Source organism: Nilaparvata lugens, chromosome 1, assembly GCF_014356525.2.
Source record: "Nilaparvata lugens isolate BPH chromosome 1, ASM1435652v1, whole genome shotgun sequence".
In the NCBI taxonomy this organism is placed as follows: domain Eukaryota; kingdom Metazoa; phylum Arthropoda; class Insecta; order Hemiptera; family Delphacidae; genus Nilaparvata; species Nilaparvata lugens.
The window spans coordinates 78703413-78731367 of record NC_052504.1 but is presented as its reverse complement, the minus strand read 5'-3'; the positions used below and the strand labels follow the sequence as shown (position 1 = coordinate 78731367).

The window sequence follows — 27955 nt, the reverse complement described above, 5'->3', positions numbered from 1 at the left end:
CTTTTGCTTTACAATAGCATCACAAAGTCTTATGAGAAAATTAATAATTCGATTTAACTTTAAGTTATTAAAAGGTACAGTAAGATATTGCGCTCTACAATTTCTGGTGACATCTCATGGTAGTGGTTGGCAGGCAAGTGGGGAAGTTCTCCTTTCTAATTCACAATTTTCACTTCCGATTTCCAAATTTACATAAAATTAAAATAATCTGTTCCTCCGCCATTCAAGGCTCAAATAGTTCGTGCCAATCTATTAAATTATTACTTATGTTACATCTTTGATAATTTATCTGCCTTCGGGCCGTATCCAAAACATAAACTGTACAACAATAATTCATAAACTCTTATTATTTATACAAATATATACAAATATATTTGAATCGGCTCACTATTACCGCCTATCAATTGCTACCATTTGATTGGTGCATGCAATTTATTGTAGTATACATGCGCCTAGGAACCTTCTACTTCCTTAATACATTAAATTATTTTTGTCTGGGTTTTTTAATACGTTTTTTACATGCCAAGTAATTTTCTAAAGATTATAGGTTGATTCTCATATTACAACAATTAGCCATGTGGATTTTTTGGTTCCTCAAGTTGCATACTATTTAGTTACAATAAACTTCTGCCAAGGTGTTTGGCTAGATTCTACGTTATGCGACTCAGTCGATTATTAGGTCGCCGATCAATAGATATTTTACGCCTAACCTCAAATTTTCAATATTTTATAGGTAGCAAAATTATTTTCATTTCTATTCGGCCGTTATAAATTTAGCCATGATGCCTGATATTATCTAATCTTCAAACATTATCATCTTTGGCGATATTAGCCTATTATTCCACTTAGAACTATAAATTTCTTCAAGTAGGAATTTTTATTTATCCATCCGAATTTCAAATCGTTACAACATACAACGTAATTTTGACATCAAGTACAGATAATATATTATAGGTTTTATTACCATATAATAATAGGTAAAAAAATAGTCATGATGAAGATGCTGATGATAATAATAATAATACCTACTTCTCGCTCCGAAAAATAATTAGATTTATTGCAACAGTTTAACAAGATTCAAACAAATCATTATAAATTTAATTAAATAGTAGATTTTATCATCATATACTGTAAAATATTACAGTTTTTTAATAATTAATGTAGACTGATTGAAAGGATCAATCAAAGCAAAAAAAAAAAACAAAATATTATGACTTGTATTATTTTGTGATATTCAAATGAGTATATTTGCATTTTATTAAATGTTTTTTTTTTTTAAATCATTAAAAAAGAAATTAGATTTTTATGAATTGATATCAATATCAATACCGTAATCCTTTATTGTCATGAAACACAAAGTGCCGGTTGCACAACAGCCGGTTAATTTTTAACCGTGATTAATTTCACGAGAACCAATCAGAGAAGGCCTTCTTGATAAGACGGCTTCTCTGATTGGTTCTCGTGGAACCAATTTAACCGGTTCTCGCGTTAAAATTTAACCGGCTGTTGTGCAACCGGGCAAAAGTGTTGTAACAAACGTCAAAATACAATAAAATTAAAAACAATCAAAATAGTTTATTTTTAAAATACTAATAATATAGTCAAATATTTTTGTAAAAAAATTTACAACAAAATTGGCAAATAGTAATAAAACAGCAGCAATTGATGAATTGCAGGTATTAAAACGGGATCCAACACAAGTCACAACAAAGCTGTAACAGTTAAACAGATGAACACTGAAGCTATTCAAAAAATTCTCCAACAGATTAGAGACATCTTTCTGTGAGTAAGCCTTTTACGTGTGACTTGAATAGTGAGGTACTCAACAGTCTTACTTCAGGGGCAAGCTCATTGAATAACTTAATAGACATGTTTCTCCAATTCCTATCAATGGGTACTCGCATATTGGTGAGAATCAATTCTGAGATTTAACCTTCCTCTGGTTTGATAATTGTGTATGTATTGACTTAATGATCATAAATTATAATAATTAAACTCTCATCGAATCATCGAAAACTTTTCACAAGCATTTTTACAGCTCCTACTTTTCTTTTTCAAATGTTCCTCTGTAATATATTATCAAGTCTAACTGACTTTAATCATTATAAGGTAAATACTGATTACACATCTTCAGTCTGCATTATCGAAAGACTTTGATGGCAAATAGTGAGAAAATAATTTTCAATTATTGTCAGAGACACAAGCACATGAAATATTTAATTAGGTGATAAATATTATATTTATCTCAGTCATTATTCCAAAAACATATTACATGTATATATATTGACAAATTCCGAATAATTATCACTAATAAGCAGCTTTGTACAAAAAGATTTGTCCTATCAACATACTTCTTTTGGCGGTGGTTTCAAAGGAATTTTTCCAAATTGGAATGCCTTAGCTTGATACATGGCTAACTCGGATTCGGTTAGAGCTTCCTGCATTGTATAATTCATCAGGTCATCGTCAACACCTGTGGACATGAATACTGATTGAACTGGTTGGTTGAACGGTGTTGACGACACTTGCGCTGATTGCTGGAAAATGTTTGGTGTGTTTTGTGAGACTTGTTGAGATTGGAAAGGAGAAGCAGTCGACTGGAACACGGAAGAGGCAACTGGATTTGCACCTGACAAAAAACTATTAGAGTTCTGTTGAGCCTGAGGCAAATTAAACGAAAATGTGCCGCCTGTATTGGTGAACTGAGTATTGGAAAATACGTTTGGCTGAACCTGAGCGCTGTTTCCACCGAATATTCCAGTAGTCTGCTGAGTGGAATTCATATTTCCACCGAATATACCAGTAGAACTGCTGTTTCCACCAAATAACCCTGCTGTTTGCGGTGTAGAGCTGCCCCCACCAAAAATTCCAGTGGCCGGTTGAGCACTGTTGTTCCCAAATAACCCAGTTGCCTGCTGTGAACTATTTCCTCCAAATATTCCAGTTGCCTGTGGAGTAGTACTACTGTTTCCACCAAATATCCCTGTCGTCTGAGGAGTGGTAGTATTATTGCCGCCGAATATTCCCGTTGCTGGTTGATTAGAGCTGTTGTTGCCACCAAATAGCCCAGTGGTGCCACTGTTTCCTCCAAACAGACTAGTCGATTGCTGGCTGCCTGCTTTGTTTTGCCATAGGTTCGTATTTTGGTCTTGCGTGCTTGAAGCTGCATTGTTGCTACTTTCATAGCTCTCTCTATTTCGTATTAACGCTTCCTGAAAGTTATGGAATTATTATTTGCGAATATAATTCAGAGCATAGAATTTGAATAAATGGGAAAAATATCCGAGTAGCAAATAAAACAATGCTGAAATTGATTAATTTTGATCAGGAATATTAATTGAATTATATTCCACACCTCATCGCATCAAATGAGAATGATCTTACATTCTTGAGAAAGTGTGGAGGAAAAACATATTCTTCCAACTCAGATATAGAAAACCTGAAATACAGTACTGAAAGCTTGCACCAGCAACATTCCAATCAAGCGGTTTTTTAATACCAGTCAAAAAGTGATGATGCTGTTAACAAGATGATTATTAATATTATTTTACAAAAATGCATTTATATACATACAAAAGACAGGGAAACAATTCTAAGTTCTGTTTTTATAACTAATAATCTAACATAGTTGTTTCATCTTCAAATAGAGGAGATTCATGAAGATTGTTTACGAATTTTCTAAAAAACTTGATTGAATCTGCAAAAGTGTTATTCTCAAAATACAATGTGTATCAATGACGCAATTTCGTGTCATTTTTCAAACCCGTAATAATAAAATTTTATGGTTTAAACGTGTAATGTGGAATCTTATATTACATAAAAATGATTTAAAAATGTTGTATGGGCTATTCAAGTTTAGGTTATTTAACATTCAGTTGAAGTAGCTACTGTCCTTTTGGTATAAATTCTGCTACCTATTTTTATTGTTTATTTGTAGATATAGGATGAATGGTAACTGAATAACAGTGGTATTAGTTGGTTTTATACATACCAGTATTGGCAATGCCCTGGATTTTGATTTAAAATCATTCCTCCTTCCTCCGCAAGTTTGTAGAGCTGTACAATAGAAATTTTCTGCAACAAAAATGAAGAGATAATTTTATCTAATGATAATTATTCACAGAAGAATATACATAATCCCAAACAAAACTTATCAACAATAAAGTGAGATTTTTGATAGGGTATATTTTCTGAAGGTTATTTTCATACAGAAAATCATGAATACTGTACTTAGATCCTTACTAGTGATAAAACAAATAATAAATTCACATTCAAAACACATCAATGCTGAACACTGAAATTAAGGAATCGATCTAAGCCCTATCATATAATATATTATGAAAATGACTCTGGATTTAGTTAAAAAAGGGATAATATCATCTTATAGTAACATATTGTGTTGTTTGATGCATAATCACATCTGAACTAAAGCTGCGTTTACACCGGAGTAAATAACACGAGTTATTAAGCTGATTAACCTATTAACAAACTGATTAACCTGAAATTTTGTATAAGGATTCTAAATTTATCAAATTACCTGTTTATAATAATTCACCCATTTTTCAAGTAATCAATACCAAATTTTTATAAAAGATAATTGAAGTCTGTTTCGTTTTTTGGGCATCGTGGTTTCGAGGTAGCGTGCTTTGCTTTGGATTCAAAAATTGTTATTCAATCCCTGCCGGAGCCAATTTTTTTATGAATTTTCAAATTCAATGAAGATGAAGTTGAGAGTTACAAAATAATTATGAGGAATACTTCAAATACAAATAATTATTAGCATCCTCATATTTTAAAATATTCCATTTCCAACACGACTAACTTCGGGTATGTATGAGGGTCATTTTTTTCAACCTCCGATTAGTCCTAAATAAAATAATAATTTTTTGTTAGTGAAAAAGTCACACTCATGATTATTCAACACCATAATTGCAGTGATTAGGTTGGGGCATTTTTCATACCAGTGGACCAGCCTACCAAAACCCTCTTCATAGAATGCTGTCCCCAAATGTGTTTTAAGTGGGCTATGACGCTGCTTTGGAGCTCCTCGTTAGTATAGAAGCTCTGCCTTCAAAGGAGTGATCCGTGGTCTAGTGGATAGAGTGCTTGCGTAGCAGCATAGAGATCCCGGGTTCAAACCCTCTCACAACAAAAATATTTTTAACCAGATCACTCCCGTGTTATCGGAAGGGCACGTTAAACTGTCGGTCCCGGCTGAAGTATGACAGTCGTAAGGCCCATTGACGGCTTAAATTATATATTTAGGCGGTGGGACCTTCCCGCAAGGGACTCCCCACCAACAAAAGCCATACAAATTTACTTTTTTCTGCCCTCAAAGTCGTGTCTTAAACTTGGGGAACCGACATACGTTACTAGTTGCTTAGTCAGGTTTTATAGAGGGTGATCGAAATCATCCCATTTGATTTGCTGGAGAAGCTTCTTGGTTGCACCAGCACTGTGTGCCGAGTTATCATGCATCATGTGATTTCAGAAATCATTTCAACTGACGACTTTCATTTTGCGAGACCATTCACGCACAACATCATCACTCATAACGTTTTATGTGAAGACTTGAATTATTTTCTGTTAGATTTATGCTGAACTATTGCATTTTGCTTACAAAAATTAATAACGCTATGTAACTAGCACTTGGCGGCAGACTCAAGAGGCGGTGATGTTTGTGGGTCTATAACTCGACAACAATTGAAGATCTGGTCGCACCGATCACAGTGGGTTTGGTGGAGATGATAGGCTGTTCAGCTCTGTGAAAGTCGCCCTTCTACCGCTTGTCGTCTGTGTCTTATGATCGGAGGTTGAAAAAAATGACACTTGTATTATACCATTCTCAAGTCTTCGTTCAAATACTTCGTTCACTTTTAGGCGCTCATATTTTGAAAAGAAAAATGATTTTTCCAGAGAAAGTTGTTCACTTTTAGTAGCTTCATGGTATCCAAGAAATTAAAATACTTAAAATAATTAAAATTAAAAACACAGTAAACAGTTTCCAAAAGCGTGTTGCACACCCTCAACTTTCACAGGTGACCGAAGCAAGTCTTCAGGATAGTTTGAGTATAACCATAAAAAATAGAATCTATTTTACACTTGTACCCTCTTTGGTACAAAGTAGTCCCAGAGTGAGTATCCTCACGGTCCCAGCATTGTACTTCCTTGAAATTGTAAATTTTGTCTTCAAAAATTCGGAGAGATTTGAAAGAAATCTAGTTCGCCATGGTTAGGGCACAAGAGGGAAGAGTTCAGCTGTACATCAGTATCCGGCTCACAGAGCCATGGAGCCAAAATGGACCATATTATTCGGGACTCAAGCTCTTCAATTGTCTGCCTTAAAGAATAAGGTTATGTGAAAGTCATAGGCTATTCTTGTCTTCAATTACTAATGTACTTGTGAAAGCGTGTCCCTATACTACGGAGGAATGTTGCAGTGCCTTTACACTTTGAGTTGATACAAATGCATACACTTTGCATAGAAAAAATGTTCATGACATGTTACATGCCACTTGAGCTATGCTCAGATTCGTGGCTTCACGTAACAAATAACAATAATAATAATAATAATAATAAGAATCACTGGTGGTTGGGGGAGAGGGGGTTAATGAGTAGCGAATCTCAATAAACATCCAATAGAAGGTCGCCACACAAAAAAGGTTGGGTACCACTAAGCTATGAACTACATAATTGAGTAATGATAGTGCAGTGATAATTGAGTATGATTTGACTATAATTTGATGTTTTAATCTCTCTTAATTCAAAATTTCTAGCTTTTTCGGACGAAAATAAGACTTGAACTTTCAACAGTAAAAACATAACCTATTCTTTTGAACATGTTATTCACTATAAAAATTTGGGAGTAGAATAGTTTTGGGCCAAGCCTGTTGATCTATCCCAATCATATTCATATGATATGTAATAATTGTATCCACAAATAATTAAATACATACACAACTATCATCAACTATTATCGATTGATAATAATTTATCTTGGCATCCACATATTTTCTACTCGAAAAAATACGGAAATTGATTTTTGTTTTCCAAAACTGAAGGGCATTCTTAACAAGAAGAAATTTAGAACAGTGTATTACGCACTTGTGCAGTCAATCCTCACCTATGGAATTATTGTCTGGGGAGGTGCGTGTGATACTAAGATTGCAGAACTTTCAGTGACTCAGAAAGCTATTATCAAAGCCGGACTGGGCCTGGAAAGAACATATTCTTCCGAACGTTTATTTGTTCATTTTAATGTTCTAACTATTGAGATGTCTTATGTTAAATTTGTCTTAATGTATGCATTTAAGAATAAAATGAACTTGAATATTCCAACACAACATGACCATAGGACTAGGAGCGGACATCTTCTACATCCCAGTTTAGAGAGAAATTCGCGAGCTGTTTGAGACAGAAATGTCTCTTATGTAATTAATATGATTTTGCGGAATGCTCACTCCCATATAAGTCATCCAGGTTCTTATACTGTACTAAAATACAAGAAAGTGCTACATGAATGGTTGGCATCTTTGAATGACTATCAGTGTGGTAGATTGATCAAATCAATGTATGTGTAACGCCTTGAAATTTATTCACTCATGTGTGTGCGTAGTTGTGTGTGTGTGTGTGTGTGTGTGTGTGTGTGTGTGTGTTTCCCTTCCCGTGCGAATGTTGAAAGTTGAGCTTGATTATTAAAATTAAATAAGTATTTTTATTTAAATAGTTTTGATATTGTATTGTTCAATACTATTAAAATATTGGTAGTTATCTATAATAGTAATCTTACTTCTCTGTATCATAGATAAGTTATCTGTGTAAATTAAATTTCAATATACGTATGCGAACTCTTACTCACGAACAGACCGGCAGGTCTATGTGAGTACAGTTTCAATTAATTTGTGAAATAGTTTAAACATAGATATAATCTTCTTTAAATTATTACATTTACTAATGTTTTATAAATCTGATTTTTTGTAAACAATAAAACAATTCAATCAATTCAATTCATCATACCTCTCACTCATTACCCACGCACAAGCCTAAAGCTGCGTTTACACCAAAGTTAGTAACAAAATGTTAATAACTTAATCCTTATAGATTCTATTAGATTGAACATAACTTATCATACACATGATGATCATATGTGTTTGTCAAGTTCCGTTCAATCTAATAGAATCTATTAGGATTAAGTTATTAACATTTTGTTATATTTTGTTATTAACTTAGGTGTAAACGCACGCGGCTTAAGAGCTTATGTGGGCATCACCCTCGTTATTATTATTATTATTATTAAATAGCCTCACCAAATACAACACTTACAAACTGGTCGACGGTTCCTTCTTTGAAAGATTTGTAGTATTCGTGACGCAACTCCTCGGGCGAGTGGTCGTCCCACCCGGGCACGTTGCCGTACTCGCGAGACACTGAAAAGCACGTCAGCGGCCATTGGCGCCCTTCTTCTACAACTTTCAGCTCTTTTTCTATCAATGACCTGCAAATAAACATTTCATTTTTGAACGAAACTCAATATTTTTCACCCAATATGAACATTGGGTGTTGCCATTCTGTTAATTAGAGAGGAGGAAAAAATGTAAACACCAATTATGTATGGAAAACAGCATTTGGAAAATGACGTCCGTTTTTATTCATACACTCATGTAGACGTTGTAAGATGTTTATTAATGAACAGTGCTATTCTGTTTTGTACAACTATGGGTCTTGTTAGACTCAGTGGAAATTGTCATATTGTATAAATAAATAAATAAACAGACAAATCCTCGGATGTATATTATACTGGCTACATTGAGTAATACATAATAATACAGTAATACGAAATTCGACAGACTTAATAAAACAGAGAGTGCAGTAATTCAAAATTCGACTCTCAACAACTTTATCATGTATATTGTTCTGTATAAAACAGTTGCACAAATTTTGATCAATGAAAAAATATACATATTTGAATATGACATCAATTTCAAATCACTTAGTCCCATCTCCAGCGTAGAGGGTTCTGGAATCACAAGAACATGCAAATACTGCAGACTACAGACAATGAAAAACATTTCAACCATTAGGAATCACACCTTGATTACAGAGTAACCTCAGTAATTTGAACATGTGAAATTTGAAAGTCAAATCTTTCTCAAAGTTCCTAGTATTTTCTTTAGAAGATAACGATAAATCCAACGTTTTAATAAATAAATGTTTTCTGTATGGTCCCGTGAGTTTATTTTAATTGTATTAAATTATTTAGAAAGTTACTTGATACTATTTTCAACATATTCAAGATACTCTATTGAAGATTCAATTTCATTTTTAATATCAACTATAGATGGTCAACTATAGGAACAATAATTTTTAAAATTTTCCAGTGCCTGACCCTGGGGTCAGGTTGGGTCGAATTTAACTTTTTTTTAATATTGTTTAGAAATAAAGATCACATTAAAAAGTACTTATATTTATTTCAAACTGATGAACTTCTTGCAACCTACCTATATTTTCGTATATCTGACCCCTGGGGTCAACTTCGGAAGTATTGATGTGTGACAAATTGTACATTGACCAGACCCTAACCAAATTTATGTGTACCAAGTTTACAACCTTTCAATTAAAATTATTTTATTTTCTACATTATTAAACTCATATGGTAGTCTGAAAAATACTGCTGTGAGTTTATAAAGTTATCTATAGAATGACTCAAACAGTTCTGTTCAACCAGTTATCTCTAAGGTTATGAACAGAAGGAGCAGGTCGATGTTTAACTTTCAGTTTCCGATCGATGCCACAAATCAGGTATAGGGAATAAAGTAAATCAAAATCATATGATGTCATCGCGCTGAAACGCGATCGAAGAATTGGTCATTCTGTTCACTGTCATGCTTTACAATGAATTATAGTTACATGGAGGTCGATCGCGAGAGCGACCTAAGCTGAAAAGCTAAACATCGACCTGTCGTTTCTGTTCATACCATAAGGATTAATCTTTGCACCTATGAAATCATCTGATTAAAGTTTTCATTACTATTTCCTCCATTTAATATACCAATATGCTGTTCCTTGAAACTGTATCATATTACTGTACTTTCAATTTGTACTGTAGATTTTGAGTTTCAAAAAATTGTGAAATTGTTTCTCACCACAAATCGTAGGTATTCTGGTTTGATGAATTGCTGTTTCCACCTTTGTATCGCTGATCACTGTTGTCGCTCCGATAATTATAATTACTATTGTTGCTCGACCCACCTAGATAAAATCAAAGAATGAGTTCAACTAAGCAACAGTAAATCATAAAGAATGAAGTATTAAAATAAAATATTGGAAGCTTTTACTAATGACGGTCAGTGACCATTCGAATACATTACAAGAAAATTTAAGAAATTTAACAGAACTTGATCGAATTGTTATAGGTTCTGAAATATGGTATTTATTATCGAGGTTAGGCAATGAAGTATCGATTATTTGAAATTGCAGTTACAGTACACTCCCCATTTTTAAACAAAATTTAATAGACAATGAGAGGAGCACAGTTACAGTGCACTCTCATTTCTAAACGAAATTCAATGAAACAATAGGAGGAGCAAATCTATAATGTTGTCAAGAGACCAAATGTAGTGTGTTTGTTGCCTAGCACGCCGCCTAAAGAAAAAAAATGGCCACTCAAGAATTAATAGAAGTATATTATGGATGCTTGCACAGTGTTCTTTAATACAGGATCTTATTCTGTGGGCATTGTAGATTAGAATGACTGCCTTTATTTTTTCCAGAGAGCGAAAAGTTTGTGCGCAGTCGACCTTCTCTTACACTCAACTATCTATTACATGAGATAATAATACAAAAAATTACTAATATGTAATATAATAATAGAAAAAATAAAATAATAATAATCCAAACTAGATGAAGAAAACAGACACTATCTACTTATTTGAAATTATAACAAATTTTAAATAATCGAGAATAAATAAATCAACTTGAAAATGATACATGAGGCTGTAGGAAAGAATGCTACAGAACCCGAAATGGTGAAAGCAGGAGAACGAGCACTAATATGTGGAATAACCAAGCCAAGCTCTTTCAAGTTGTGAGCAGTAAGAAAGGATCCCATCCAATTGGAAAAAAATCTTGATCCAAATTTACAAAAAAGACTCTTCACAATGTGAGAACTACAGAGCTATTTGTCTTATTAATGTGATTGCCAAGCTATATTCATCCGTCCTGGAAAGTAGACTCAGAACTCATGTAAATGAGGAGCAAGCTGGTTTCCGACCAGACAGTCAAGCACAAGATCTGGTTTTCTCACTGAGGACAATATTGCTGAAGTGGATAAGTCGAGACAAGACCTGGCATTTCTTGATTTACAGGCAGCTTTCGATAAAGTACCAAAAGTACAAATATGGAGGGCTCTTAGTGTAAACGAACGCTCCCGAAACTTATGCAGGCCATCAAATTCGTGTTCGAAGAAGTACAAGGAGTTGTGAGAATCAATGGTAAGACGCATGAGAAGCATGCATGTGAATAAAATGAAAAACCGGGTCATCATGGTTAGTGATGTAAAATTCCCGGGAATTTAAGATCGAGCAAATATTCCCAGGGAATTTAAGGGAAATATTCCCAAAAATCATAAATTCCCGGGAATTTATGGGAACTTAAGGAAATTTTTGATTTCTTTCATAAAAAATGACCGAAAAAGACGTTTTTTGTTACACAAGGTCTCAATCACCTGTTATACAACAGATTTATGTAAGAAATATAAGGATGAATAACTTATAAATTGTAGTAAGTTCAAATAAAACAGTACTTTGAAGTTCATAGACTGAAAGGAGAAATGAGCACTCAATAAATCATTCAATTGCACCACTATTAATGCTACTTTCATGTCTTACAAGTTGAATAAGATTTTTTCACTTACTAATAAATGCCTGTAGATCAGGTAAACAAAGTCAACAAAGTATTGAGTGTAGTTTAACTTTCATTGCATGATTTTATTCAATTTCTCCGCACAAAAATAATTGAACCCCTATTAGAGTAGAATATAAATAAAAAAATTAGAAATTATAAATACAGCAGAATAGGTTAAACTAAAACAAGAGCATTCTCGAGTTTAATTCAATATTAAAAAGAAAATAATTCCACAGCTCACAACCTTTCAAGAGTCATTGAGGCTCACTTAACTTGTAATAAGATACTCATGCTCAAAGAAAGCTATAGAGGGAAACGTTTAGAATCCAATTTTCGACCTCGCAGTCCTTTCAAGGATAGTAAGGGAGTAATCATATTAAAAGTCCTCACTCCTACCCCCTGTGTAAAAAATTACATTTTTTCGATGCATTGTTGTTGAGTAAATAACCCCTGAAAGTGCAAAAAGTTGGAAGAATAACTGTTTTTTCAAAGATTTTACACTTTTAAAAGTGAATATCTCAAAAACTAAAGAAGATATCACAAAACTCTACTGTACAAAACTTGTAGGAAATTTATCTAGCTTCATTTTTACTCAATTAGCCATGTCGCTGAAATGCATTGTTTCCCAGTTACATGCGTGTCAGCCAGAAATGAAAAAATGCAACTTTTAAACTACCCTCATCCCCAAAGCTCAAGGAGTAGGGATGAGGACTTTTGATATGTTCACCTAACTAGTTCAAACAAAGCTGCGAAGTCAAATATTATGTTCCAAACATTCCCTCTCAATTTCCCTGACAATTGATCTATTGTTGTTAAACTGAAGATAACACACTCAACACTATAACGGCTGCAACAATCATTTGGAGATGCGTAAAATAGTGAGACCATAGATGAAATTGAAGAGAATATGAAGAGCATATACATGCTCTATGAACCCATGATTAGCAAGGATTTTTTCAATGAGTCATTAAAAAGTTATAAGGCCAAAAAGATGTAAAAATCGGAGCCGGAAGGGGTTTTCTTCAAAATGTGATACCTTAGAGAGCTCATACCTAGAAAACTATGGAGATATGGAAAAATGTTGGAAATGAAACTTGTAGGATAATTTGTGAGCTTTAATATAATGATTGTGTTCGACAAAAATTTCCGAAAGGCGCATATTGTTCGAGATATATGCAAAAAACATATTATGGCACTTTCAAACCACCCCCATCACCTTATTAGCACAGAGGGTAGGAGTGGGGACTTTTGATATGTTTAACCCCTTACTACTCTTAGAAGAGCCACGGGGTCAAAAACTGTTCCAAAACTTTTCCTCTATAATCTTTCATTGACTTGACTATACGAATATTTAAAAGCCAGTGAGTGAGTGAGCAAAAACAGGCTCAAAGAATGATGATTTATTGATTATATCAATGTAAAATGTGGCTGAGCTTGTACAATATCGAATAGAATGATGATTTATTGATTATATTGAAGTAAAATATGAGTGGGATTGAACAATTTCAATCATTTTTAGAGCAATTTTATAAATTCCCTTAAGTTTCCATAAATTCCCTTAAATTCCCAAAATTTCTTGGCCTCGGAAATATTCCCAAATCATAAGTTCCTTCCCACTGGGAATATTCCCGATCCACATCACTAATCATGGTAAGGAGAATAGAACGTGGAAGAAATCAAAATTAAGTGCGATGGCCAACTATTAAAGCAGGCTGACAACTACCAGTACTTGGGCTGAAGCATAAACTTCACTGCCAAGCTGCAAAAATAAGTGTTTATAAGTGAAACACTTGTTTTAAAGTGTTTCTGCAAGAGAAGTGTTTCAATCACCAGCCCATCCTATTGTATGGAAGTGAAAGTTGGACAGTCAAAAAAGCCAAATAAATACTGTGCAAATGAAATGTTTCTGTAGAATAGTTGGCAAAACAAGAAAATAGACAGAGTGAGAAATAACCGCATAAGAGAAGAATTAAACATTAAAGCACTGGAAACAAAAATTAAAGAACAGTTATTCTCCTGATAAGAACATCTCCTCAGAAAGAATAAAGACTGAAAGCCTCACCAATACATGAAGGCCAGGGCACAAGACCTAGATTAAAGATTCATTTATTGTCAGAACACATTAACAAAAATGCAAGACAAAGTCAACAATTAAATAAAAAATTCTAAAATATAACAATAAACATTAATAGTCATAACAGTCACATCGTAATATATACAAAAGAAGACAAAGATAAGCAAATTCTATATAATAAACATTTTTAAAACAGTTAAGAAAATACACAGACATCACTACAAATCCTCATAACCATATGGACAGCAGTCAATTAGAATCTTTTTAACGGAAAACTTGAAACTATTAATATCACATTCTTTAATATTAGCAGGCAGTTTATTAAATAACCTCTTTCCAAATTCAACAAAACTTTTCAAAGTTAAATGGTAATTGCACTGTGATAATCTAAGTGCTTCTGCTTGTCTTGTAAAATGATTGTGAATATTACTATTTATGGGTAAGATGAAAAGATTTTTTCTGGTATACATCAGACATTCAAACACATACAAAGCATAAACAGTCATAATATTAAGTTTTTTAAACAGAGGTCGACAATGTGCTCTACTATCTACTTTACAAATGATCCTTATGGCCTTTTTTGTAAAACAAAAACTTTCTTCATATTGGTATCTCTCCCCCATGCCAAAATACCATACAACAGGTGTGAAGACCACGGGAAGACCACGAGTGACATGGGAGGCAATTGTTTCACGGATAACAGAAGAAAGAGGCAAGACCATGAATCAGTTGAGGAGAATGGCTACAGATTCGATTACTGACAGAGCAGTGGATAAGAAGGATCCGAGGGAACCACCCAAAGCTGTGAAAACGGCACATTGGGTGAATGGAAAAGAAAAGAGGAAAACAATACATTAAAATGATTAAGAGTCTAGTTACTCACACATCGATTTCACGGTTTACAACACGATCCTCTTAAATATACGAAGTTACTGGAATTCGGTGATCTTTCAGAAAACATTAAAAAGCCACTAAAACTACTTTAGGTTTAAAACCGTACCATATCAAGCGTTTTCAGCACAGCAGAAAGCTCTCCGATTGGCGCCTGAAAAAAAGTTTTATATGGTATGGCCCTTAACGAGCGCTTAGATAAAAGAGTTCTGTGATTATGGTTGAACTATATAGAAATAAAATAGACCGATGACAAATACGGCTGCAAAGCTTCCAGTGTGAAAAAAGCACAGCGAGCAAGCCAAACAAATAAAAGTAATGTTGATTGATAAAACTTACATCAATTATAAAGCAGCTAGCTTCAAGAAGGATTCAGACAGCAATAATAACATATGTTATTATACTAATTACTTATACAATAAAAAGCAAAGACTAGACTTATGATATAAAACACTGGACTAAACATGCAGACTTGTGAGGGCGACTGTTATGAAGAGAGTTATGTCCTTAAAATCAGATATAACTATAGCCTACTCATGTTTTAAAATAGTCACTAATTAAACATTTTGGCTAAAGCACAACTTTTAATACGAAACTTACCTGAATACCCTTTTTGTTGTCTGGATTTTGAGTTGTAATCATCTCCATAGTATTTCCCATAGTTATGATCTGAATATCCGTACGAATAATCATTACTGTTTGGATGAAGATATCTACATCGACTTCCATATCTACAATATCCTTCACGGTAATATTTACAAACCTCCATTGTAAATTATAGAACAAAAACTAAATTCCTAACCTAATATTATTGTACAATATTAGCAAATTGTACAATATAAGCAAATTGAGGTTATCTGAGGTATGTGATTCACAAACCACTCTCTGTCTCAGACAGCACCGTATCGCGCATGCGTTAGCAACGGGTTTTTCCCGTTCCATTCAGTCAGATCTTTGATTGTAACGTTCTTTGTGATGATGGTTACCGAGCACTGTAACTGGAGCCAATCGTCATTCTATTTGATGAAGATATTATTATACAATGATGATTTATCATTAAATTCAATATAATAATCAATATATTATCATTTTATTTAATAAAAGAAAGAGTACTTTTAAAAATATAATTACTAAAATATAACAGTTGTTATTCAACTGATGTTAAAAAAACACTATAACTAAGTCAGCATATTTTAAAACAAAAACCGAACCCTCAACCTCCCCTTTTACATTTAAAACATCACATCAATAAACTTAACTATTTGAAAAACCTCTAATCCCTTCCAGCATATTGCAATTTCAAAGCAAAATCCTAACCTATCTTTCCACCTTTGAAATATCAAAAAGCATAATTCTACCTGGACCCTAGCCCTTTCTAGCATATTGCAATTTTAAAGCAAAAACCTAACCTAACCTTATGGGACATTATTAAATATAATCCAAAAATCCTAACCACTAACCCCTAACCCCTTCACATTTAATAATTTAGATTTCAAAGCAAAATCCTAACCCCCTAACCTATCCTTTCACATTTGAAACATCAAAAAACATAACTCTAACTGCACCCTAGCCCCTTCTAGCATATTGCAATAATTTCAAAGCAAAACCCCAACCTATCCTAATAACACATTATTAAATATAACCTAAATAAAACCCAACCTCTAACCCTTTCACATTTAATACTTTAGATTTATTCGTCATCTTTAGAACAAAACATAAACATGTGGTTTATTTCATGAACATGTTCACAAACATGTGGTTCAAAGCAAAATCCTAATCCCCTAACCTATCCTTTTACCTTTGAAACATCAAAAAACATAACTCTACCTAGACCCTAGCCCCTTCTAGCATATTGCAATTTTAAAGCAAAAACCTAACCTATCCTAATAAAACATTATTTAATATAAACTAAATAAAAACTAACCCCTAACTCTTTCACATTTTTTGAACGATTGACAAGGATAGCAACACCATTGCAAATCATACACTACCATTATAACGTGGACCTCACTATAGATACTCAAAGAATACATTTGAATAACTATGTTATAACTGTGACTGTTGCTGGCCGTTACTCTGTTTCTGAGACAAAGAGAAGCTACTTGTGACTCATTGGACGGAATTCCGGAAACTCTCAAAAGATACGACTATCCTGACCTTACACAGTACCATAATGCGCACGCGCAGGTAATGTTTCCATTCAATCAGCTCTTTAAATGTAACGTTATTTGCAATGATGGTTACTGAGCACTGATTCGACTTCTTGAATAGTATCAATATTTAATGCCATTTGAAACCTTCCATACCTTTCCTTCTCTTTTACATTGAGTGAAAATACACAATCATTTTTTTACGATGAGAGAGTTGAATCGCAATCAGCTGATCGATACTTGGTTGCAATCAGCTCACTTTTGCCGTTACCGGATCGGTATTCTGGTGCCATCTGCACAAAATCCGGTTGAATTTTAATCGTGGTTAATTCCACGGTAATGCGGTATTTAGATGGTTTCTCTTCTATATACCGTAGTCAATTCCACGAGAACCAATCAGAGAAGTCGTCTTATCGAAAAGGCCTTCTCTGATTGGTTCTCGTGAAGTTAATCATAGTTTAAATTTAACCGGCTTTTGTGCAACCAGGACTGTATATTAATGAAGAAGAGTGGCACACCTCACAAAGTAAAAGGACTTTATACTTTTACTTTAGTCTTTGCTTTTTATTGTTAAATCTTTTGGAAACATCTCCGCATAAATTATTTCTAGGTACCTGTAAATTTCTCTGTGCACACCTATAAAAAATGGTGGCCGAAAAATTTCTCCGTCAGGACTTTGACATCTTTACCAGTTGCTCAAAGCAGATAGTGGAATGGTATAGAATAGAATATATTTCAATAACTTCAATAGGCTGATATTTATTTCAGAACATCTCGAACCAGCTGCCTGGTCATAAAGAAATTAAAGAGAGCAACTGGTCACTGGGTGACCCTACAGTACCAGAGTTAAATCTTAACCTGAGTTAACTTATATAGTTAGGTACTTACTGTAGGTGACCCCATGAAGCATCACTTACTTGATTGCTCTATTAAAATAAAAATAGTTGAATGTATTTTTCAACAGTGATAAATGTGTTGTTCAAAGTGAGGTGATATTTAACTAATCAAAAACCAAAGTTACTCCAGTATCTGTAGCATTGTTATCAGCACTAGCTCTCTCTATATACTCTACCATAATAAATCTATACTACTGAAGCTATTAAAAAATCCAAATTCACTTACTCACTCACTCACTTACTAGTAACGATTTCTGGATAACTGTAGCCTATTATTGGAATAAAACTTGGAATAGGCCAATAGCTAGGTTTAGTTCCGCTCCTAATGGCATCTACATTCTTCTTTCCATCTCCCATCCAATAGTACTGCTTGATATAGGAATATCATAATAATACATGATGGTGTAAACATTATTTTATCTAGGGAGAAAAAATAATAATAGATAATGTATCTTCCTGGATACAAAATTCTATGATTCCATGACAGTGACGAGGCTGCGTTAATGTAATAATCTTGTTCTTTTCAGCATGCAATTTTTGTTTGTATGATGGATCTCGGAAACGATAGGAACAATTTTGATTGAATTGAGATTATAGATATCTCAAAAATAATCTATCTTCCAATTCCCGTTCCCGCTATCGATCCCAAGTTCAGTTGATATGAGTAGCTAGACAGATAAAATATGTTCCAGTCAAAGGTATAGGCTACACAATGAAAAAGACCAACATTGTTTTAAAAAACATGTAATTTCGTTCTTAAATAGATATTTCGTTCTAATATTTACAACTTTCCTATGGTAACAAACATACAACTTTCAGGTAAATATCAATTATTCAAATAAAATCCAATTCAACAATTCACTTTCAAAAATGTACATTAACATCTATTCGCTGTATATGTACAATGTTATTAATAAAAACTATATTATATAAAACTATTATATATCACAATCATTTTTTGAAACATTCTTATCATACGTTTCTCTCCATCTATAGTATAATTCACAAATTTGAAAGAAATTGGTAGACTAAGCTATTAAATGGAGTTAGAGAGAAAACAGGGCCATCAAGTTCCAAAAGACATGTATAACAACTACCGGCAACTTTGATTTAAATTAAAGTCATTAAAAAAGTATTTTATTCAATAATAGTTACAAGCATCTATCACTGCTAATTTTAAAAAAGAGAGTAAAATCATGAAAGATTTCTAGAATAGCATAATATTGAAGGCTCAACCCTCAATGATTATTTTGATTTTTGGGTTTCAAGTGTCAAGTTCTTGCAACAAATCCAGAATATAACTTGGTGTAAGTTAACGAGATTCTTAGGTCATGTTTGTCAAATATGATATATCAAGTTCCAATTTAATTTTATTTTTTAACTATGTTGAAAATGGGATTGATTAACTCACTCTTTATATACATTTTTTTACATAAAATAAATTATACTGTGTTTTCAACTGACCTAATCTCAAGATGTGCCACTAAAAACCCGTATTGGAGAAGTAGGTAAGTTTCTTTGAAATAGTTAAGAATGTGAATATTTTTCTGTTTACTTGCAATAATTATTCACCTGTAACCTGTGTAATGAAGTCTTAACAATAGTAGAAGGAAATGATTAATCACTAGTTGGTCAATTTGAAACAACATAGGCGTACTCATAACCCAAATAGATAGCTTACTGTTCTATCCAAGTTACAAATAAAAAAGTACAGAATCATAAAATATTCTATGTAATTTATTGTAGAATTCTTGCCTTACCACTTTATTGGGAGTAAAATTGAAATAATAATTAAAAAGTGAGTTCAACTGGTAAGAAAAATTTGACGTAAGCAATAAATTATCCACATTAGGCCTACTGAAGTTTATCAAATACTGTCCAGAAATTTACAAGATATACATTTCTCTATATTATTAAAGATTTTCACATTTTAATTCAACATGAATTTTGAAAATAGATTTTTCACATATATTAACATCATGATAGGTTCTTTCAAAGATCTAATTCAAGCTTGCAACATGATACATACATAGACATAATAACACAAACACAATAGTTTGTGCTATCTTATTAATAATTTTCTCTCATATATAATTCAAATAAGGAAACTTGGTACAGAGCTACAGCATTCACAAATTTCAATAACTTGATCAAATTGGCATAATTAATGTTATAGTAGAACTATCTACTACTAATTCTTAAGATAGAACCATTCTGAATATTCAATTTTATAAAAAATACTAAGTGGAAATAATAACAATTCAATTTTGTTTCAGATAGCCTAACTCATCATGGATTATTAATTCTATCACCATTTTGACAACAGAAAATTTAAGTTTAGAACAATACATCAATATGAGTAGTTTTTTCAATAAATAATACGGTAAAAGTAGAAGAAAAAATAGTTCAGTAAGTTGAAATAGAATTAATTTGATAATTAAAAAAATTAAGATGCGTAACATAGATGCAACTCTCATCTTTGGTTTCTCTATGGAGAACGATTATTAAAACATATAGCTCAATTTTTTGATTGTAATATTTTTTGAAATTAGATTCCATATGCCTCTCAAATATAGGAAAACATATAAGTTAAATTTATTTAAAAAATATTCATGTGATAACATGTTATAGATGGATAACATTAAATATTTTTCATTACATAAAAATAATATATTTATTGTACGGTATGAAATGTATTGAAATTGAAAGAATAAATAATAATATTCACTGAACTTCAATAAAGTACGGTAATTTATGATGTCATTTAACATTGAAGTTATAGAATTGAATTAATTGTAAAAATCAACACTTCTAAGGAAATGAATGCTTCTTGATAGAATAATATAGATTATTGTTTTAATATCGTTATGAACTATAATGTTATCTATAACAATACAAAAAACGCAATTATCAATAAATAATTTTCTTGATAAACATAGAGCTCTTTCCGAGCCTACCTAACAGTAAGAAATAGTACGGTAACAGCAATATAATTTCTGAAGTATAACATTAAGTAAATTGTTATTTTGATTTTAATAGTTATAATGAACGATACAATTTGAAAAATCAAAAATTCATTGAAATCTCAACTGGAAGACAGATTTGCACAGTATCATAAATATTGATAAAGTCTATAAATGGCTCTTAAATATCAAGTTGATAGATTTCTTTGGTGGAGAGACCCTCGTCCCGATGACCATCTCAGCAAAGCATCAAGCTATGTTATACTCTCATGTATATGGACGTACCTACTCACGGGACAAGCGCAAATCTCGAAGTGTATAAATTATGCAGTAAGCTATAACAAGCTAAAAACAAGAAATGAAAAATGAAAATGTTTACTTTTCAGTTCACCCTGATTGTAAACTGAAGTTACCAACATAATGATATGATTAGTAGGTGTCAACATAGCTGTGTGACAGCAAACAATGATAGATTCATGTTTCTTTTTGTTGGAAGGATGTAACTTGGATTACTGCGCTTGCCCTGTGAGTGGGCTACATACTTAATGGTTGACGAGATGCGACGCTAGGATACAGTACCCTGAATAAACCTTTAGCCTGGTTTCTCCAACTGTTATGAAAAATATCATGATCAAGAACCTGTTTCATAGAAACCCTTTGTGATATTGAAATTCTGAATCACCAATAATATTCAATGTGATATGTACCGGTATAGGTTACATGCTTCAAAGCTAAAATTAATAAATTGCACTCTGTTTACAGAAATTTTTCAAACAGTTTCAAAGTAAAAAGAAATAGTATTATGTTGTTTAGTCCTACCAGCACATAGTTCCATTTGTACAAAATTTAAATATTGAAACTCATTGCATAAGCGTGTAGCCTATGTTGTCAGTCAACTTGAAAGTGTGACCGGTGTGGTCACGAAACCATGGTCGTGTACCGAATAAAACTGTGTAGAATTTGACAACATATGTGTGTTTTTATTTAATCGTGTATGTAGCCTATATATTTAAATATTAATATTCATATATCATATTTTGAATAAATAAACTACCTATAGAATTAGAAAAAGGCAACTGCAGTACCTATTGCTTTTTTCAAAATAAGATTTTCTGTAATATGGGTAGTAATAGTGTTAATATTATTCTTGAATCAGAATTCAATCAAAAGTGAGGCTTCAGACACACAGAATGAGCAGAATCAGTAAATTAGACCTCCTGCCATATTGAAGGTGATTATAAAATGTATCAAATGTACAAGAAGGTATCAGTGGCGGTACAGAATCCATAATACAGATAGAGGAAAATTTACTGTTAATCTCGATTTGTTGAAATATCAAGTATGAAGTTTAATTCATGAAACAAGTCCCAGATTGAAACAATGGTTTCACCATAACTGGTCATTACCAACAATAAATTGGTCCTCCTGCCATATTGAAGGTGATTATAAATTTTATCAAACATGTAGGTACAGTGGCGGTACGGAATTCATAATACAGATAGAGGAAAAATTACTGTTAATATCGATTTGTTGGAATACCAAGGATGAAGGATGGATTCATGAAACAGGTCTCAGATCGAAACAAGTTTCACCACAACAGGTCATCACCGACAATATTACAATCAAAACCATCATAACAAAAGTACTTCTAAAACAAAAATAATTTCCGCATAGAAATTTCTCAGCACATTGTAAAATAATTAATAATCTCGGAGATCAAGTCTATTTGGTTATTGTGTCCGTTGTTGTAAGGCGGCTTAGGCAAGGTTAGGTTAGGACCTAACCTGAACTGAGTTTGTCATTAAAGCTTTCTAGTGAGAGACTGTGACAGACACAGCGCACAGTGGACATGACGAGCACCTGTGTGCTAGCGGATGGTCACATCAGCGAGCAGCTCTTGGCGCGGTCCTTCAGCTCGGACTTGAGGTCCAGCTTGCTTTTGCTGCGCTGTGCAGATGTGTTGTGGTGGTAGGCCTTGTGACGTTGTAGCGCGTGGTTCTTGTTGAGTTTGCCGAGAGCCGCTAGGAGCGCCACCTCGAATGCGTCCCTCACGCCCTTCACCGACGTTTTCGACGACGTCTCCACGTAGGTGGTCGCGTTTATTTGTCGACTAGCGTACACAGCCTGCAAAATGAATTATAAGAACACATTAGTATGATTCAGGGAAAGATTGGATCATGATATTATAGATTTATTACGGTATTCAAGTATTATAATACACTTGATATATGTCATGAATATATTCACTTTCTTGGTAAGGGCTACTCATATTTATATATACGAGAATTAAAAAAACCGAAGTACTCTTTTATCAACTTTATATAATTTCTCACAGCATGTTTTGACTTATAATATCATTTTCAAGTGACCCATTTTGATTTTTTAATTTTTACGTCTTGAATACAATAATGAGATAGGTATATTAAATTTGATAATAATCTATAATATAATAAAGGAAAGAATCGGCTTATACATGTGGGGATAGAAATTCAAGAAAGACGCATCATCACTTCTGAACTATTGAACTGATTAACTTGAAATTTGCTTATAGATTCTCAATTTACCAATGATGGTTTTAGACCTATTTCGAAATTTTCAAGATCTCAGTAGGTCCAGTTTGTCAATTTTTCAATTAGACCCTTGCGGAGCACGGGTTACCTGCTAGTCATAATAATATGAAGTGATGTTTTTTTACTTTATTTCAGTGAACAAAAAACAATATTATAATAACTGGAAGCAAAAAAAAAAAATAAAGCATATTATAATGTGCCCAACTAAAGCTAAAATGATATGATACGGTAACATAGATAATAAAAAACAGCCAAGACAAATGTGCAAAATTTTTTGAATAATACTTTTCATAGAATCTTCAATATAACCGTGATTTTCATGTATGTTAAATATTGTCATCATAAAAGGTTCAGACTTTTTTTAGATGTTCAAAAACGTCATAAAACATTTTCATAAAATTTAATGTTTAGGATGTGAAAACAGTTGATAGTGAAGTAACTTATAAATGTTTACAACACATCATTTTATTATAATGGTGTCTTAAGTAGTATGGAAAAATAGAAATTAAGATAGAAAATGAAATATTTCGTCTATCAAATTCGTTTGAAATCTATGATCATTGCATAATCTATGATAATCTCCATTTCTATTATCATGTACTGCAGCATAATTTTGAAAATATTTCACTTCTCACTTCTCACTTGTGAATACATTTTTTTCGTTGATCAAAGTACAATTCACACCATTCTCTGCGTTTCCCAAAACTGAGTACTAAACCATTGAAGCTGAATCATATCGTACATCGAATAAGAATCATTGAAGGCAATTTCAATGCATCGTGTTTTCAATAATTCATTTTGTAATTTAGCTCTATTTTGAAGCTTATTCACTATTTTCGTCTAAAAGGAGCAAATTGAGTCTTAACAACCTTAATGTAATTCAGCGATAATTTCTGTGAAAAATGAGCAGAATGTTATTAAAAAGAAATAACTAGGGTAAGTACTCAAATATATTTCCACTGTGTATGCCCACCTGTTCTGATGTGACAGGAATTCGATGTTGTTTGGCCAGGATGGATATCGTTTCAATATCATTTCTTAGATCACTTTGACAGCCACAGAGAATTACTGGCGTGCTTTCACAGTGTTGCCGGATTTCAGGATACCACTGGAAAGGAAGCAAATTATGATCAAAAACAAAGACACTAGACATTTTATTTGTGGTCTAACAAAGTTAATTAGCTAGCTTACTATAATTTATTTGATTTCATGGATTTCAAGTTTGCTAAGAAATATGAGTTCTGAAATTTTCACAAGACAGAAAATGTGGGATATATCTTTCGGATATGAGCCCCTAAAATTCCCAAAAATATAAAAATCTTGGAATTTCACACGTTAAAATGTCTGCAGATTGCATCACAATTTTTATTTACATAAAATTTTAACTTCATTCTGGAAAATCACCTGAATTGGGTTACTTTAATTTACAGATATATAATTTCACCTACTAATTTCAAGTATTATAACTATTTTGAATGCTATTAAAACAGCATCGATTAGATTTTATTGATTATTAGAGCCTGTTCACATGACAGCGATTTACGCTCGGTTGTTGCGCGATCGCTCGGTTTTAGTAGTCGCCGGCGAATCGCGGCGGTTGTAATCTCAGACTTAACCGAGGGCAAATCGCTCATGAATCGCTGTCATGTGTACGAGACTGGCAAATCGAGCCGCGCGACAACCGAGCGTAAGTCGCTGTCATGTGAACAAGCTCTTAACCAATGGGGTTCATTGTTATACACAGATTTCATATTTTCCAATAAAGTTTCAATCTAGTTCGATCTAAATAGTGATTCATACATGATACATGGTAAATTAGGTACTGTAATTGAAATTTATCATTGACCGAGCGAAGTGAGGTCTAATATTCAAGTCGACGGATTGGCATTTCTCTTAATGTTTAAATGTTCATATGTTGCGCATTTACGGCGAAACGCGGTAATAGATTTTCATGAAATTTGACAGGTATGTTCCTTTTTTAATTGCGCGTCGACGTATATACAAGGTTTTTGGAAATTTTGCATTTCAAGGATAATAATAAAAGGAAAAAGGAGCCTCTTTTATACGCTAATATTAGAGTAAAAATCAGACTATAGAATTTATTGATCATAAATCAGCTGACAAGTGATTACACAGATGTGTGGAGAAGCCAGTCTATTGCTGTATTTCCATAAGGACTATAGTTTCAATCAGGTACTTGTGGATGAGAATACTGCGTGAGGTCTACTGTTCACAGAACTACTAGTTAAACAATCAAGTTATGAAAACATGGAAACTTACCTTTTTAATAGCATTATCCAGTGATTCCGGATCACTAACTCTGAAGCACAGTAAGAAGACTTTCACATCTTGGTAGGCAAGTGGTCTGACTGTGTCGTAGGCAGCTGCCCCTGAAAAATTAATAACAATATTAAACATATTGAAAAAACTATATTCTATTAATATAAAGTTACAGAAAAAAATTATCATCACAATATAATTACTTTAATCAATGAAAATCTCATCAACGAACTAAAATTTAAGTTTAGAGGATAATGCTGTTGAACAGAATTGAATTAGTTATTAAATGTATGGAGTCTGTTCCAAATTTCAACTCACTGTAAATGAATTTCTCCAACTGATCTACAATTCAAAATAAATAAGACTATTTTATTAAAATTTCATCAAGTCCAGTCACTATAATATACATTAGTGCTTGCAATTTATATTGTAGTTGTAATTTTCTAATATATCATTTGGATACATGAGAGAAGTCCAGGACCAATTTTTTCTTGCATAATTTCCATGTGTCAGATACAGAGTGGCCCAAAAAATGATTTGAGTTGTGGAGTTGTGTTAGTAAAAGTAGGAGACTGATCTTCGAAATAATCAATAGTCACTTTCAAAGATATTCACATTTAATATCAAGCTCTATTAAATATTAGTTTGAGATTGATAAAATGACTTCATAATTTTAGGAATACCTATAAAAAATCCTTATTGATACTTGTAACATTCATTTCACATTCAACAAAGGGACGCTTTCTCTATTAGTCGGTTTATAACACGAATTTGAAGTGTATGAAGCAACCAACTTCCATAACTGGGAAGTAAAACTGAGAAAAGCTTAAAATGCGAGTGGAAATTGAACGAGATTAATCCAAGCCAAGTTTTCAAACCACAATTCAGCGAGCAGTCATGAATTGTTTTGAAATTGCACAATTTGCCGGCGCACTTGGGCGAGTGTAATGTTTTATGGGGCCGTTTCTCATGGTTTACGAGCTAGGCCTCTTTCTTTGGAGACAGTAAAGCGAGCCTACTTTAATAGAAAGAACGGCGAGCCAATCCATTTTGATCCGAGTCGCGTGCGAGTCTTCGCATCAGCTAATCGCCGATTATCTTTCAGCGACCAGTGTGCACTGTGCACTGTGCAATGTGTGTGCATTCTCAAGTGGAGTGGCTTTTCTGAAAAGGAAAAGCGTCCTTCGGGGAAAACGATTTCTTCACTACGTGCACTTAGGGGAAGTAATCCTGAGTGAACCATGTTGCAGGGCGAGGGAGAAGGGTTGCAACAACGAGAAAGAGAGGGAGAGAAAATTGAGTGAGTGTACTGAACTCTCCTGTCGACTGTAAAAGTAGATACCAGGCTTTTCACAGCTGTTGACTGAGTTTGTGAAAATGCCCCATCGGGAAGACGAAGGGCGTGGAGGGGGGAGTGAGTGAGGGGCGCTGAAAACTACACAGACGACCAATCCAAAGTGCAACGACCAATAACAGTCTAACTTACTGAACTTTCAGATTGGAAAAATCTGTTAACAGCTGCGAAGAAAATACGTGAAATAGAGTAGGGAATCTGTTCAAGAACAGCGTTTTATTAAATCAATAGTCTACTGATCGGCTATTATTATTTTTCACAAGTAGAATAATAAATAATAATAATATCGAAATACCTGGCTGGCTCAGGTCGTTTGTCAGAGTTTTCAGGTCGCACCTGATCAATTTCAGGGCCTCTGATATGACCTAACGACTGTTTTGAGGGAGCTGTGACCAACGGTTTAACGTGTCGATCCGAAACACTAGAAAAATGTCGTTATTCCACAACTTGAAAAATTATGGTCGCTGATTTTGGGGTATCACTTGAACACTTATATTTTCTTCAAGTATAGAAATAAAAATATTGATTTGATTGTTGAAATATATGTAAGCTAATATTATTTGTATATTTTATGTACTATCTAGTATAAAATTTATTCATTTAATGACGTTTATCAATGCTTTGTTAACAATATCTATGATAATAAGGATTATTATTCTTGTGAAAGGTGTAAGTTGTTGTTATTCATACGAGCAGTGAAGTTATTTCCTGTTTAAAAAACTATTTTTCAACTAATGAATTAGAAATAGGAACATAATTGTTCTAAATGATTTGAAGAATATTTGACTTTCTCCTCAATTTTGGTATTCTAGTTCTGATATATGCTCTTGATAGGTGAGAAGACTGCAAGAGAAAAGTGATCCCAGAACTAAAACT

General features: G+C 33.1%; 2 protein-coding genes across 3 annotated transcripts in view; both read right to left on the bottom strand.

Annotated features, from left to right (window-relative positions):
* Positions 1–1278: 1278 nt before the first annotated feature.
* On the bottom strand, positions 1279–15790 carry LOC111052311 (nuclear pore complex protein Nup98-Nup96). Its single transcript, XM_039441671.1, has 5 exons — positions 15467–15790; positions 10143–10248; positions 8307–8494; positions 3992–4074; positions 1279–3212 (listed from the first exon to the last, which is right to left on the bottom strand). The coding sequence occupies exons 1-5, from the start codon at positions 15633–15635 to the stop codon at positions 2343–2345; spliced, it is 1416 nt and encodes a 471-aa protein (XP_039297605.1). The 5' UTR covers positions 15636–15790; the 3' UTR covers positions 1279–2342.
* A 3231-nt stretch (positions 15791–19021) lies between these two features.
* LOC111052313 (rho-related GTP-binding protein RhoN) overlaps positions 19022–27955 on the bottom strand; it is a 144974-nt gene continuing 136040 nt past the window's right edge. Inside the window, exons 3-5 of one of the 2 annotated variants that reach the window (XM_039444258.1) lie at positions 25726–25835; positions 24419–24553; positions 19022–22999 (exon numbers count right to left, since the gene is read on the bottom strand). In XM_039444258.1, coding sequence (XP_039300192.1) covers positions 22754–22999; positions 24419–24553; positions 25726–25835 — 491 coding nt within the window. In that variant the 3' untranslated portion in view covers positions 19022–22753. The remainder of the gene's footprint in view (positions 23000–24418; positions 24554–25725; positions 25836–27955) is intronic. The other variant, XM_039444262.1, reaches the window with a different exon arrangement.

Excerpts from the sequence above, each read along its gene's own strand:
- LOC111052311 (XM_039441671.1), bottom strand. The coding sequence starts at position 15,635 with ATGGAGGTTTGTAAATATTACCGTGAAGGATATTGTAGATATGGAAGT. Across the intron at positions 10,249-15,466 it reads ACAACAAAAAGGGTATTCAG|GTGGGTCGAGCAACAATAGT; the intron begins GTAAGTTTCGTA and ends GATTTTATCTAG. Across the intron at positions 8,495-10,142 it reads CAGAATACCTACGATTTGTG|GTCATTGATAGAAAAAGAGC; the intron begins GTGAGAAACAAT and ends GTTTATTTGCAG.